Source organism: Mercenaria mercenaria, chromosome 7, assembly GCF_021730395.1.
Source record: "Mercenaria mercenaria strain notata chromosome 7, MADL_Memer_1, whole genome shotgun sequence".
Classification (NCBI taxonomy): Eukaryota; Metazoa; Mollusca; class Bivalvia; order Venerida; family Veneridae; genus Mercenaria; species Mercenaria mercenaria.
The window spans coordinates 42,952,851-42,969,290 of NC_069367.1; the positions used below are offsets into that span (position 1 = coordinate 42,952,851).

The window sequence follows — 16,440 nt, forward strand, 5'->3', positions numbered from 1 at the left end:
TTCCGCACGCTATTTAGCTTTTAAGCAATGTCAGTGTACCTAGTGTAGAAACAACTAAATTTTCGCTGCGTTAGTCATGAAAAGAGATATATAAATCAATGCTATTTACTCACAACAATAGCGAACTCCTGTGGATTTAAATCGAAAGTAGGTTTTGAACTATTAGTTGTTAATTCAGATTAGATAAGATATAAAATCTGCGTCGCTATTCTAAAAATAGAATATATAAATGTGTATATAGATCAATACTGTTTACTCAAACCAGTAGCGAACACCTGTGGATTTAAATCGAAAGTAGGTTTTTTTAACTACTAGTTGTTAATTCAGATTAAGTTTGATTTACAACTTTGATGCTATTCTAAGATAGAATATATAAATGTCTCTAATTAGATGTAATATTATATATGAGTAGAGTTACACCTGTACCATGTATTGCATTTGTCTGTGTGGTGTTGAATACAAATGTACAATACTTTTTGTGCCCCCCCCCATGAGTGGTGGGGGCATATAGATTTGGTCTTGTCCGTGCATCCGTGCGTCCATCCGGCCGTGCGTCCGTCCGTCCGAAGTTTGTGACGCGCCTAGCTCAAAAAGTATTCGATATAAATTGATGAAACCTTGCATGAGTCTTTATCATGATAAGAACTTGCGCACCTTCTATTTTTCGTCTGGCTCCGCCCCCTATTTTCAGAGTTATGGCCCCTGAAATAGTCAAAAATGAACATTTTTACCTTGTTATACGCCTAGCTCAAAAAATATTTGATGTAGATTCATGAAACCTTGCATGAGTCTTAATCATGATATGAACTTGCGCACATCTAATTTTTCATCTGGCTCCGCCCCCTATTTTCAGAGTTATGTCCCCTGAAATAGTCAAAAATGCACATTTTCACCTTATGACACGCCTAGCTCAAAAAGAATTGGATATAGATTCATGAAACCTTGCATGAGTCTTAATCATGATATGAACTTGCGCCCCCCCCTATTTTTTATTTGGGTCCGCCCCCTATTTTCAGAGTTACGGCCCCTGAAATAGTCAAAAATGCACATTTTCACCTTGTGACATGCCTAGCTCGAAAAGTATTTAATATAGGTTCATGAAACCTTGCACGAGTCTTAATCATGATATGGAAAATTTTGAAATAGAGGTACGAAATGGTGGGCTCCGGTACATCTTTTGGTTGGCCTTAATTTTGAGTCATGGAATGGACACTTTCCTTCGTTTAGTGGGGTCAGGGTTTCTCTCCCATAGTCAAATGGCTTTTGGTCTTAATTTTGAGGGCATGGGAGGGGACACTTTCTTTATTTTAGTGGGGTCAGGGTCTTCTCTCCCTGCACAATTTTGAGATATAGATATGAAATGGAGACATTTGGTGCGTTTTTGGGTCTAACTTTTGAGAAAATATTAATCCTTTGCAAAAATAGTTGGGTGCAACTTTGATGAGTATAGGTCACTTCTCGGCAATCTTGGGGAGCATGGGCACCCTCTGTCGAGCCCTGGATCTGGACCTGAATCTCGTACTTTTACTCACGATTACACAGCAGGACAAATCACAATATATAAGGTCTGTGTATTTCTATGATGCTTTGAGTTCCCCATTGTACATAGCTAATTGCAACCTCTTATGCTTCGATATCAAGGTCAGTATTCAACTCACATAACAAACTGTCAGCAGGTTTCTGCATGCATAAGAGGTCACCAGCAGCATGTCAAAGGTCTCTAGAGTATCACAAGTACACTACCGGTCCTTATATTATGTAACAAAATTCATTATATAAATAAACTTACAACATTTGTTTACATATTTCTTCTTCTTCAGATAAAAAGTAGGAATAGTAGGAGTTTTTTTTTTTTAAAAAAGTAGGAACAGATCTAAAAAAGTAGGAAAAGCAGGAAAAAGTAGGACTACTTGAAATACTGCAAATATCTCTATCCTCTATCTAAGCCTCTATCGTATACACAAGGTTTTTTTTATTTGATCTAGTGACTTACTTTTAAAGCAATCATTCTGATCAAATTTCAAGAAGATCGATTGAAATATACAGCCTCTGTCGCATACACAAGGCTTTTCTTTGATTTGACCTCATGACCTAGTTTTTGACCCAGATGACCTATATTCGAACACGAAGATAAATTGAAAAAAAAAGCCTCTATAGGCATACACAAGCTAAATGTTGAGAGACGACAGGCGACAGACAGACAGACGACGGACGCCGGACATTGAGCGATCACAATAACTCACTTGAGCATTGCTCAGGTGAGCTAATAAACGTCCTAAACCACCGAGCCAATTTTGGAATCATTTCACAGAAACGTTCAATGAGTGACCCTTTACTAAAAGTGTCAAAAGTCGTCCTGCTATGTTTTGTACAAACCCAGGATTAGTTTCCTGTAAGTCTCGAAAGGAAAATAATGAATATCTTCCCTTCTGAATCTGCAGTTTTCGAAGTATTGTAGCAGATTTTTTTTTTCATTATAACTTTTCCTGATAAGCGATAGGGACCCCTTGTTTAAAGCATCCGCATCTTTTGTCTAAGGTGATGAAGTCTGAAATTCAATGCTTTGAAAGTGCAATCAGTCATCCATTTTCTGAACTATTGGAATTCAGGTAAGATAATGTTGCAGTAGTTATTTCTGATATCACTAATTGACATGTATGCTCTTTATAATATGTCCATAATTTATGTCAGAACTATTATTTGAAGACATGGATTGGAAACAATAATACCAATAACAGTGTTAATTTTACTTTTTTCGAATGTAAATTCATTTTAGAATGTATGATTGGGTGGATTTGATAATTCCATTTAGTTAGAATTTTACTGAATTAAATTAAATATAAGTAGCTGGATAAGGCTGTGTTCACATATTTATCAGATTTTGAGATGATAGAGAATGAGTATTTAAATTGATACAAAAATGTTTTTATTTATCTTAATAGAAAGAATGTCTGATATGCTAAACTAACTATTTACAGGATGAAATAACCAAACTCCTGTGGTATCAAATCGAAAGTAGAATTTCTAACGTAAATTCTATTGGGATTTCCAGTGGATTTTACCTGCGTAATTATTTGTTAAACTACGTCATACGTCATACATACCATTTAGATGACATTCACTTGATAACAACTAAGATTAATAAGTTTATGAAAATAGTAAATTTATGTACAGTGAAACTTGTCTATAACGACCGCCCTTGAGGAAGCAAAACGTGGTCTTTATTGGGAGGTGGTCTTTATTAACAGGTTAATATACACTGTTAATGTTGCAATGGAGAAAAATATGTGGTCTTTATAGCCAGGTGGTCTCTATTCAGAGGTGATCTTTAACACAGGTTTGCTGACAGAAATAACGAAGTACTGAAAAGACAGCCTGTGTATTGATCTTACTTCCTCTTAAGTTATTTCAAACATTGCCAACATTTGATTTTTTTTTCAAACAGAGTACAAATGAACATACTGATTTAAGTTTAATATTTCTTTCATTTAATATGATCAGTTAGTGATTAGATAGATGATTGAATTCAATAAAAGTAACTGGACTCTATGAGAAAGTGCAATGTAAGTTCTTTGGAAAAGACCAAAGAACATATATATTTGTTTGGTATTTATCTTTCTGATAGTGAAACATCGTGTATGTTATTGTTTCTACTTTGCATTTTCTCATGTTCATTTACTAAACCACCCTCGCTCTGTCCTCTTCTCCTAGGATAAGACAACAGTTAATTACTTAATCTACTATCTCACTTATTGAAAAAAAAAAGCATAAGCTGGGGAGGAGAGGAAGGGGGCGCAGAGAGGGGCTTGGCATGAATGATGTCATTTCTTGCGTGTTTGTGTGCTTAGAAATTTGCAATATTATGATAGAACCAAACAATTGTGATACCATATCGAAAGCAGTTGTCTCATACTTGGTTTCCATCCTGTTATCTATTTTGTTTTGTTTTTATATCATTTACCTGCCAAGGCTTAAATAAAGTTAACCCAGATGGAACAGCTGGCACTCTTGTGTGTGAAGTGCGGAAATTATTGAGAACTCATTGACTGAAAACTGTTAACTTGGTCGGATAAGGGAGTGATGGTGCCTCAGTGATGTTTAAAAGAAAAGAGGGTGGAGGTGTTAAATTACAAGAAGCCTCACCCATGATGAACCATGTCCGTTGTGTTGTCCACAGACTGGCATTTGCTTGCTCTGAAGCTACCAAAGCAATTCCCTACTTGAAAACTTATAAAATTAACTAAAGAATATGTGCACCCATGTTAATGGTTCAGGAATTACAAGTTAGAGGAGATGCATAATGTGATGGAAGAGTCGAATCTCAATCTGAAAGACCCCATTAACATTCGCTGGCTAGCCATGGAGAATGCCGTTAGGACAGTTCATCAGTGCTATGGTTCGATAGGATCGTATCACTAGTCAAACGAAGGAAAAAACATAGTTGGCGATGTGATCGCACAGGGATTGTTGAGAGAAGTTTTATATTACAAGTTTTCAGCATTTACAGCTACCTTGGCTGATGCATTACGGATACGTATTGTCAAAGCAACACATAGCTGAGTCATAGGATTGAAGCCAGTTTACACCAATGGAGAATTCTGCTGTGGGCAAATTAAATGGACTAGAGACTGTGAATGGAGTATGTATGAAACACTTGAGTCTAAGATCAGCACAAACGGAAATAAGGTCTACTACAAGGGTATCCAGCTATTTTATAGCAATGAAAAAACAGTGTTGAAAAAATGAAAAAAAAATACATTGGCTATGTAAGTGATTATATTGAGGAGTATTGAGGAACGGATGACAACTAACACCTCAGTGCTTGAGGCTTTCAGTGTTCTTGAACCCATTACCAATGAACTGTTGTCTGCTACAAAAACTGAGGAACAGCTGAAATAAAGGTCATGAAATATGACTTTGACTTAAATGAACTGAAACTTGAATACGCAGGTGTAAAGTGTCTCCTCCAAGTTGTCTACAAGAAAAAGAACTTAATGGACCTCTGTAGGATCATGATGAAGTGTCATGCAACTGACTACCAAATCATTAGTAAACTTTGTAACATGTCCCTTTGTATTCATGTTACAAGTTTATCTTGTGAAAGAGGTTTCAGCTTGCAGAACAGAATTAAAGTAAAATCAAGAACTTGCACCTGAAAATTTAGAGACTCTTATGAAACTGTCATAAGGTCCTTCTGTTAAACAATTTCCCTATGAGAAAAGAATTGCATGTGCACTGGCACAAGGTTAAAAAGGCGTCTGCATAGACTTTATACACTAAGCAAAGTCACTAAATGTTTGAACATTCACACACACTATCACTGTTATGATAATCATATCAATACATTTTGCTATGTGATTGTAGTATTCACATTGTTATGTTATGTACATGTATTTCATACCATGTTGTGCAAAACATTGAACTAGAAATGTTGCAGATGTTAACTAAAACATATCTGATTAATTGCTGTTTTATGCATGTGTTTTGATTTTTGATAAAATGCTGATGGTTACTACCTATATATTAAAACAATAAAATATTTTTGTTAAATATTCTGTTTTCTTATTATTCCAGTGGTACTTTAAATATGATGACGAAGTCAGAATATAATGATGATGATGATGATGGTATTAAGGGTCATTGTACAAAATTATATTAAGACTCAAAAAAAAATAATTTAAGAGGGACTCCAAAATCTGAATGTTAGGCAGTCCTGACTCCATGAAAGTGAATCCTTATGGAAGCCCTGGTTAAGCTTTTATGGCACTTGTTATTATTTGTTGCTAAATACCTACCTGTTTCATAATCATAGACTGTTTTTGTCCATGTTCTTATCATCTACACATTCAAATACAGTTTAAACTCGTTAAGAAGCTATTTTCAAATCCTGTCCAAAAATGCGTGAACAAAATATCATTTAAAGTCGAATTTCGGTTATCTCAAAGTAAAATATTCGATCCCTTGTTTCTTCGAGATACCGAGGTTTCACTGAGTGTTTATTTATTTTATAGTGCCGTGTTCTTAGAATTAAATTGTTCCTATTGTGTTCATATTTTCACAGAAATACTATTCTGCTAATCAGCTTTGCAAGAGGATATGTGAGTTTTAGTAATGTCTTATACATCTGACTATGTACAGTTGTGTTTTATGTCATTAGTGTCTTGTTTTAGTCTCTAAGTATTTTTAACATGCGATTAGGAACACCTGTTAGCTTTAATCATTTGGAACATATCTATCATGCGGTTGAAACTATCCAAAGTGTTATGTGTTTTATAAAAGCGACTTGATATCAGTATAAAAGCGTACGCACACTAGAACGGCGCGTAATGGAACACTTCAACTTTTATTTTGCCATCTAAATTTGTTATGTTCTAAATGATGAAACACATTTAGGCTTTTGCTATGCACTCAGAACTTTCCTCTCCTTCTGCTAACAGATGGTAATGTTATTTTTAAAATGGTCTGACTATAACTTTTAGCAGTCAAAGTGAATATTGGTCTTCAAGTGGATAATAATATATGTGTACGGAATCCTACTAAATAATTGAGTGACCAATGAGTGCTAAAAGCCTTGCTTTTATCTGTATTTATACATGCATTGATATACATGTAGTATGAATATCAGTACACATGGCCTGTCTGTACGAGATAACTTTTGTCTGATAGTGTGCGCATTCCATCAAAAGAATTCAAGAATTAATTACGATCAAAGATTTCTTTCTCTTAATTCAGGAACAGATCTTTTTGCGTGAATTTTTTAAAAATTGTGCTCATAGTCTTTGTCTGAAATATTATTTCTTTTTATTAATTTCCAATACATTTACCGACCGATGAGAATGATATACAAGTTTTGTTTGATGCTTGAATCAAATAAATAAACAATGTTTAAAATAGAAGAGCGATCTTGTATCATCAAATGTTTAAGTAATGTTTACCTCTATTTTTCAGATGCGATATTCATGGGAAACCTAATAAATTGATTAAAGTCAATAGCGAGGGAATAAGATAAAACAGGTGGATAAAAGCAACAATATCTGGACTATAGTAGATACGAAAGGCGAAAGAGATGACATCTGATAGAGACGATGAATGCTATGACGTTTTTATTGTGCACAGTTCAGAGGATAATTCGGTAGCTGAACAAATAGACCAGGGATTAACAGATAAAGGCCTTAAAACATTTGCTCATTACAAAGACGGAATTTTTCAAGTCGGGCGGCGAGTATTTGATAATGTTTTATTCGCCATATCACGATCCGATATCGTGCTTATTTTATTAACTCAGAACGCTTTGTCATCACATTGGGTAACGTTTGAAATTTTGATTGGACTTGAAAAGTCATATCGTGAAAATGCAATGTGTGTTCGTCTGGTGTTCCAAGGTGTTTCAGAGACAGAAAGGCTTGGTTTTAAAACAGGCACGCTTGAACTGATACCTGATATTGTTGTAGACTTCAGCGAAGACTCGTGGAAGGGTAACCTGGTATCGAAAATAAAAGGTATATGAATTATCTTGGTTTGCTTTTTTCTATCAAATAGTATCATATCGAAAATAAAAGATGTATAAATTACCGTTAATCGCTTTTTGTAACAATTCAGATACAACAATAAAAAGGAGCATAAATTGATAATTCCACTAATCTTTTTCCTGTTACAGTCAAGAGTTCATGCTTTTGTTAAATCTATAATTTTATCTGTTTCAGAAAAAGTGACTATGCGTGACATACTACCTGCCGGGAATGTCGCACACGGTCTTGTTTTTAGCTACTATTTTGGTTACCTGGCTTATGTTCTTCCAGGTGAAGATTTCACTTTCTTGTATTTCAAACTTTTTTGTCCTGTTTTACTATTTCAAAGAAACTTGTAGTTTGTTTATTTCGGGTAAACGGCAGGAATTTCAAATCGCTGCAGGAATTATACAAATAGATTTGTATCTTGTTATATTTCACGAATAAACTGTTTAAACATGATTTTGAAAATAATTTCTTCTTTAAATTCTTTACCTTTTATGCTATAGCTACAAAGGAGGCGATAAAAAAAAGTGAATACTACTCGGAAGAAGCAAATATTTTTTCACAGAAATTTGTTATCATCATACCAGCTTCTTGTAAACCAAAGTCAATAGAAGGTGACTATGGTGATTTTCTGATAGAGAAAATGCCAAAACCTCTAGAAATGGAGTTTACACATGGAGATAAAAAGAGAAAATACAACCCAACAGTTTACAAAATAACGAAAACACAGACGACAGAGGTATTATTAGTAGCATTTCACATTGCTTTGATGCCATCTGTCATTTATACATGACTTTTTGTATACACTGATTATGGATATTAGATGTTGATATCCTAAACCCACCCACGCATTATATTATTTGTATTTGGATGAGGAAACTCAACAAATTTAATATATTTTATAAATTTCACAAAATAAAGTCTGTTTTTAGCAATATATTTTATTAGAACAAACTTACCATTTTTCGATATTTGTAATTTCAGTCATTTTTCTTTTCGGCCGATATTCCTTTCATATTGGCAACCATGTCAAAAATGAAGGAATTGGGATTTGCGGACATAGACCTCCGTTTTCAAGTGCCTCGATTTCGGATGACACTAAGGGAACTAGTAGACCATCGCAATAACCCAAAGTGTAAAAATACCTCAATCATAATACAATTCGAAGGTAAGTAACAAGTATTTTTTAAAGCTAAATTGAGCCCGATAATCTTTAGATAAGCTAGTATAACAAATATCTGTATAAATCTGTATTTATGATTGTCAGTGACAGACCCAGTTAAGTCTCTGAATGAAGCATGGTAAAATAATACATGCGGCGTTTCTCTTTAATGTTTCCAGAATTCTTTTACTTACCAAGATTTTTCAACATATTGTCCGCGTCGGTGTTTGTGTTACGGTGATTTTGATAGCACTCTACACCTGAAGCGTATTTTAATTTAGCCACTCACGCCTCCGCAGAAACAAATTGCCAACCTCAGAAACCCAGTCAACTTTTGCCGTCAACGCGTAAACATGGTATCACCTAGACTCTGTATCATTGCGATGTGCCTATCTTGGAAAAATAAACACGGTTTTGGACAAAGTTTGGCCTGCCTTGAAAGGAGTAATTTTGCTATTTAAAATATCAAAAAAGTTTAATTAGCAACAACGACGGTACTATTTACGACAGATTTTATCTCTTGATTATTCAGGAGGCTTATTCAACTCTTTATAATATCCACTACAATAGACCACATATGAATGTGATATGATAATAATAAAATCTAGTTCCATACATACAATCATAATCTAAATGTTTCCTTTGAAATCGAAACCTCAGATTGAGCGATTGCTCAGATTTATCTCGGGTTGAGCGTTTATCTAGATAGACTGGACAAGTATCATCAGCTTTGTCTGTTTGCCTTTCAGATAAAGATGCCAAAACATCACCCGCAAAAGACATCTGGAATGCTTTACAAGATGAGTTCTCTGATCAAAAAGAGGTATCAGTATGTTTATATTAATCACTGCCAATATATTTGTTTTTAATAATCGTGAAAAGAAATTATAGAAAGCCAATAAATGTGTCATGAAGGGGATTTTATATCGCCTGTCTGTACTTCCGTCAATTTTTTAGCAAATTTCCTTATTTAGTTGTATGAAGTTCAGATAGTTGGCACCAATTTGTTTCTCTACTGACATAACAATAAGAGTTATCTGATTAAAAAGAGGTACTAGTATGTTTATATTTATCACCACCAGTATGTATGTTTTTAATAAACGTAAAAAGAAAGTCTAGCAAGCAACACACTGTAAGGTAAGACATTTTCGCACACACATGCAGTTTTAAAGTCCCTGTTTGACTATAATCGTTGATGTAGGAATCGTAAACGTGCCATGAAGGGTATGTTATATCGCCTATCACTACGTCCGTCACTTTTTTCGCTAATGTCTTCATTTAGTCGTGTATAGTCCAAATAGTTGACACGAATCTGTTTCTCCACCGACATAACAAGGACACTTAGAATATTGAGGAAATTTTGAGATTGTGTTCTTTTTTACATCCTGGAGTCCTAGGTATTGTCTGTGAACTTCTTGGTTTTGCAAAAATACCTATTAACATATGTGATAGCTCTCAAACAACTAATAAACGTTGATACTATAAATTGCGTTTTGTTTGACCGGTGAATGTATATTGCGTTTCAGACGGCACTGTTATCGAATGTTGTGAGCAGTGAAGGTGAACTGAAAGATAGGGTAAGTTGATAAAATATTATAGAATCTACAGAAACTAGACACGAGGATAAATGAAGTAAAATTGAACACATATTTAAAGTCATGGAAGTGAAATAAAAAGCCACGTCACAATTTTGGTACATACTAGAGGAAATTGCAATGTTTCAGCAGAAAAGAAACCTAACGTGTCATAAAACGAATCTGATATATTTCTCTTTCCCCTACTATGTTAGATCTTTATGTCTTAATGGGTATCTACATATAAACATTCTATCGTACAAACATATTTACAACATTTTGATGTACCTTGTGCATATAAGCTTCCGTTTGCACGCATTATATTCTATTTTTAACACAGCATTCACTATATTGAGTCATAATCAGTTATATGCATGTAATTATAAATATTTCAAATGGTTGCTACAGAGCTTTTTTTGAAAATAAGGGTGCGTCTTATCACTTTGATTAACTACAAACTGAATGATAACACACCAAAATTAGCATGCATTTTGTTTTTGTTTCTGTTGGGTTTAATGTCACATTGACACAGTTATAAGTCATAATGGCGACTGTCAAACTTCTGATGGTGGAAGAAGACCCTAGGCGCCTCTTACGGTATTATTTCATCACAGGCAGGCGGCACCTTGGTAGAACCATCGATCTTCCTTAAGCCAGCTGAATGGCTTCCTCACATAACGAATTCAATGCCCCAAACGAAGCTCGAACATACATCGGTGAGGGGCAAGTGATTCAAAGTCAGCGACCTTGACCACACGACTACGCAGGGGCGAAATGAGAATGTAAAGCATAATATATAGTAATAGTGATATTTTTGTATATTGTCTAAAGGATCAACATGTTACCGCTATAGTAACATACTCAAGCGACGTGGAAGCGGATAAAACTTTGGCCGAAGAAATAATGAATTTTTTTATGGAGAAGAATGTAAAGTTTTCAAATGGAGATGCAAAAATGCAGTTCAAAGGCTTAAGTCGTTCTCGATGGAATATATTCGTTGTATCCGAATCTGCAGTGAAAGACGTCACCATGGCAATTCAGTTCGAAGCAGCATTAGCTAAAAGTATTTCTGAAGATAAAGTCCAGGTTAGATTTTAGTTTCTTCGCTCTTGTTTAATTATGTGCATTATGAATTCAAATTATTTAAACTAGATTGCTTAATCGTGTTGTTGTAAACATGTTTATTTATTTGATAATTTTAGGTTATTCCAGTTTTAGTGCAGAATTCCGATATTAACAGAATTTCACCTCATTTCGCATGCACGACGCTCCTTAAGAAAGAAGATCCGGCTTATCTAGACAAACTCTGGAAAACGCTCCAAGGTAATTTAACACCTGATATCGCTTTAAATGAATAAAGGACTATATTTAGACTTGCACTTGGGCATATTACACCATTATCTATTATATAGTTTATATCATCTTCAAACAATATGGTATAATACCGATATAAAAACTGGTTGCAAATGACTTTTGTTCTGTTTTTTATATTTATATTACAGCGGGAGATACAAAGATGGTTGAATTGCTTCCTGCAGGTGTCGTCTATGAAGGATTAGCATACTCTTACTTTGTCAACTATTTGCCATTAAATCTTATAGGAAAGACAGAAGAAGGCAGAGGTACTCTTATGTTAACGTTATACGGATTTTATGTTATTCGGGATCAACTAGTTACAAAGATTATATATGCAACAGATCGCTTGTAACCAAAGAACATACACTAAACAAGGCAGCTAACCTGAATTTTATTTTTGCCTATGACATCAAAACTGCTTTAAGTATTGTTTTGAAATTTTGCGTACGTTTAGAACAATTTCATGTTGATTTAATTCTTACTATAAAACAAAATCAAACCATACCGTCAGATAAAATTGATATATTCTACGACTTCAACCAATTTTTTGAAATTTCACAAAGATACTCTAAGTTTTCTGCAATATACAAGCTAACGAAAAACGCATTTTGGATTGTAAAGGAAATAGTGCTATTGTCTGTACTACCTAAAAAGAGCATTTCATAGATCTCTGATATTTAAGCATTTTCATGTCATAGTCAGTATGTACTCCTCTGATTTCTTATAAATGGTATTCATTCGTTTTCTAAAAATACAACTTTTATTTGTATTTTGTGACTTTTTACAAATGGGTGACGTAATAAAATAAATATAACTATATCTTTATATCATTTGATATTTTTGAAATTTTAATATGTTATTAACAACACGTTGTCCTAAAGGTACGCTACATTTCAGAAATGTTTTTACAGTCATTGTTAAGATATTGGTAATATAGCAAATGACTAAGACAACTGAGCTTACAATATTGTGTTGGACGGCCTGAGGAGTTTCCACATTTCTGTCTTAGCTCTTTTGTTCAGTACATTTCGGTATAACTAATCAAACTACACCATGATTCTTTACTTAAGATTAATACTCGAAATACTGCCGTATTCTAATCACAAATTAATTTTCCTTTTGTAGACGTGAATTTTTACAAGGTTTATAATAACAAATCTCGAGCGAGGCTTTAAGATTATCAAAGGAATGGAAAATCGATTTAATAAGACAATGTACATATTATAGATATTTTTGATAAAACAAAACTTGAATGCAACCATATATTAATGAAGCAATGATTTTAACGTTTCAGATTTCAAAGGTAGATTTGATGATGGTATGAAGAAATACAACGGTTGTTGCAAATGTGTGTACAAGCTTTTTGTCATTGTACCGGCCTCCTGTTCAATTCCTGGACCAGGAACAAGGTTCCCCAAAGAAGAACATCTCGGTCCGCTGGAGCCAGTTGTTATTGGATTCAGAAAATATTTTCTACAGTTGTACAGACTGACGCTGGAGAATGGAGAAGTAATTATTCTTAATACACAACAAAAATTAACAAATTTGAAGTGTATGAACATTTGACACTATTTTTAATGCGAGTGCGGTTCGTTTTAAAAGACAATATCTTGTAGAGGTTAACATTAAGATACGACTTTACAGCTCATTTTCACAGTTAAGGCAGTTCTGCACGTTAGAAACAAATATTGTTCTACACTACAATGTAGATTTTATAAAATCCATTTCCGTTACATCTGAAAATTAATCGGCCAAAATAAAATTAGACAATACATGAATAAAAAATTAAAATATAAGGTTCTGTACTTAGACTGAGTCCTCCGATCAATTGTCACAATGGACTTCTAAGGAGAAAGCGCACTTTCAATGATATTTACGCTTATTTACGTGTATAGAAAAAGTTCCACAATGTCGATTTTAATGAAACTTTCACAGTTATAGGTTTGCCTATTTTCATTCGTATTGCTTGTTTGTTCACAATTCGCCAAATGTCAGTTGGAGTCGCGAGTTTTTACATATTTGCTTACTTTTTAGAATTATTTTGGAATATTTTATATTAAAACCGACTTACTTTCCACATTTTCCTTAAGAAAGACAGTAGTGCGGACTGTTAAGCACTTAATACCTGGAACACGATAAATTCCCTACATATTTTGTGCTATAGCTACCATGCATTATTCTAGTTTGTTTTTTTTTTCGGATAAAAATGTAAAGCCCTCACTTCCGGTTATTCAATAAATAACAAGTATGTAACTGAATTGAAATATGGATTCACCTTATAATCTCTTGATAATGTTCCCTTTATAGCAAGTGTGCTATGCGCGAGAATACGCAACTTCAGTCATCACATTACACAAAATGACAGGCCTTGTCTTTTCTGGATTGAATGGCGTGGAGATGAAAGACCAAGTGAAGAAGTTTGTTGAGTTTTCGAGGACAATCGTAGAGAACCCATTATTTAATGAAAGAATTGGTGGGAACATTGTTGATAAGTGTGAAATAGTTTATTTTGATGGTAGGTACACATCTATCATTTAAAAGTAATGGTTGATACTCTTCAAGTACCATAAATGATATAATCGTATATTGCGTAACGTTTCATGAATTTTTACTATAAAGATCTTCAAAGGAATTTATATTTCATCACTGTACTGGGATACTACTAATAGTATATAAACCTACACGTATTCAGTAAAACCATTTAAATCTTGCACTGACTTACTGCGGTAGTTTCTGGAATTTACACACACAGAAACGAACGATAGGATAAATGTTTTTAAACTGTAATTTCATTTCAGACAAAATGGGTCAGAAGATGGAGCAAGTAACAGCAGTTTTAGAGGAACGATTGCAGGAATATATAAAATAAAAGCATTATAAAAGTGATATAATGAAATAAAAAAAATATACATTAATGGCAAGAATACGAAGTTCTATATGAACATTACGTACGAATTTACTGTATAAGTTTCGCTCATCTGTGTCTAGCTGTATATATAGATTTGGATAATGTTATGGTTTTGTAAATTGTGTTTTATTCAGCATACATTTTAGTTTAAAACCAATGGTTTAGACGTTTTCAGGGGTTTCAACAACAGAGTAAATATGTATTGACTGAGGAATTTTTCGTTTATGTACTCCTATATATGCACGTTCCATTGCAAAATGTAAATCTTACGCTGACAGGAGAAGTTAGCTAATACTGACCTAACATGACAGAAGTAGCTGTTAGTGACCTAACAAGAGAGGTGAAGTAGCTAATACTGACCTAACAAGACAGGTGAAGTAGCTAATTCTGACCTAACAAGACAGGTGAAGTAGTAATACTGACCTTACATGACAGGCGGAGTAGCTAATATTGACCTAACATGATAGGTGAAGTAGCTAATACTGATCAAACAAGACAGGAAAAGTAGCAAATACTGACATACATGACAGATAGAGCTAATACTGACCTGACATGACATGAAAAGTACTTAATATTGTCCCAATATGACGAGTGAAGTAACTAATACGTGCCTAACATGACAGGAAAAATAGCTAATACTGACCTAACATGAAATGAGTAGTAGTTAATACTGACCTAACATGACAGGTGAAGTATAGCTAATACTGACCTAAACCTAACATGACATGTGAAGTAGTTATCACTGACCTAACATGACAGGTGAAGTAGCTAATACTGACCTAAACCTAACATGACATGTGAAGTAGTTATCACTGATATAACATGACAGGTGAAATAGCTAATACTGACCTAAACCTAACATGACATGTGAAGTAGTTATCACTGATATAACATGACAGGTGAAGTAGCTAATACTGACTTACCATGACAGGTGAAATAGCTAATACTGACCTAAACCTAACATGACATGTGAAGTAGTTATCACTGACCTAACATGACAGGTGAAGTAGCTAATACTGACTTACCATGACAGGTGAAATAGCTAATACTGACCTAAACCTAACATGACATGTGAAGTAGTTATCAAAACTGACCTAACATGACAGGTGAAGTAGCTAATACTGACTTACCTGACAGTGAAATAAGTATACTGACCTAACTACTGACAGTGAAGTAGCTATACTGACTTACATGACAGGTGAAGTAGCTAATACTGACCTAAACCTAACATGACATGTGAAGTAGTTATCATTGACCTAACATGACAGGTGAAGTAGCTAATACTGACTTACCATGACAGGTGAAATAGCTAATACTGACCTAAACCTAACATGACATGTGAAGTAGTTATCATTGACCTAACATGACAGGTGAAGTAGCTAATACTGACTTACCATGACAGTGAAATAGCTAATACTGACCTAAACCTAACATGACATGTGAAGTATCTATACTGACTGACACTACATGACAGGTGAAATAGCTATACTGACCTAAACCTAACATGACATGTGAAGTATTATCACTGACCTAACATGACAGGTGAAGTAGCTTACTGACTATACATGACAGTATAGTATACTGACCTAACATGACAGGTGAAGTAGCTAATACTGACCTAAACCTAACATGACATGTGAAGTAGTTATCCTAAACCTAACATGACATGTGAAGTAGTTATCACTGACCTAACATGACAGGTGAAGTAGCTAATACTGACTTACCATGACAGGTGAAATAGCTAATACTGACCTAAACCTAACATGACATGTGAAGTAGTTATCATTGACCTAACATGACAGGTGAAGTAGCTAATACTGACTTACCATGACAGGTGAAATAGCTAATACTGACCTAAACCTAACATGACATGTGAAGTAGTTATCACTGACCTAACATGACAGGTGAAGTAGCTATTACTGACCT

The 16,440-nt window shown here is 34.3% G+C and overlaps 1 protein-coding gene across 4 annotated transcripts; it reads left to right on the forward strand.

The window, feature by feature from the left end:
* LOC123554288 (uncharacterized) lies at positions 1-15,946 on the forward strand. 4 transcript variants are annotated; one of them, XM_053548260.1, is made up of 15 exons: positions 1-147; positions 6,949-7,499; positions 7,704-7,799; positions 8,018-8,253; positions 8,499-8,682; positions 9,426-9,499; positions 10,203-10,253; positions 11,082-11,336; positions 11,453-11,573; positions 11,753-11,872; positions 12,901-13,115; positions 13,914-14,121; positions 14,405-15,201; positions 15,414-15,515; positions 15,713-15,946. In XM_053548260.1, exons 2-13 carry the CDS (start codon positions 7,067-7,069, stop codon positions 14,473-14,475), a joined length of 2,064 nt encoding a protein of 687 aa, XP_053404235.1. In that variant the 5' UTR covers positions 1-147; positions 6,949-7,066; the 3' UTR covers positions 14,476-15,201; positions 15,414-15,515; positions 15,713-15,946. The 4 variants fall into 4 exon arrangements, with proteins under 4 accessions (XP_053404235.1, XP_053404233.1, XP_053404236.1 ...); XM_053548258.1 differs by lacking the exon at positions 1-147 and adding an exon at positions 158-294; XM_053548259.1 differs by lacking the exon at positions 1-147 and adding an exon at positions 6,252-6,766.
* Positions 15,947-16,440: the final 494 nt, after the last annotated feature.

Bases quoted from the DNA above. Each gene is read 5' to 3' on its own strand.
- LOC123554288 (XM_053548260.1), top strand. From the start codon at position 7,067: ATGACATCTGATAGAGACGATGAATGCTATGACGTTTTTATTGTGCAC. The intron at 9,500-10,202 runs GTATCAGTATGT...ATTGCGTTTCAG, and splicing joins AGTTCTCTGATCAAAAAGAG to ACGGCACTGTTATCGAATGT. The intron at 13,116-13,913 runs GTAATTATTCTT...TTCCCTTTATAG, and splicing joins TGACGCTGGAGAATGGAGAA to CAAGTGTGCTATGCGCGAGA.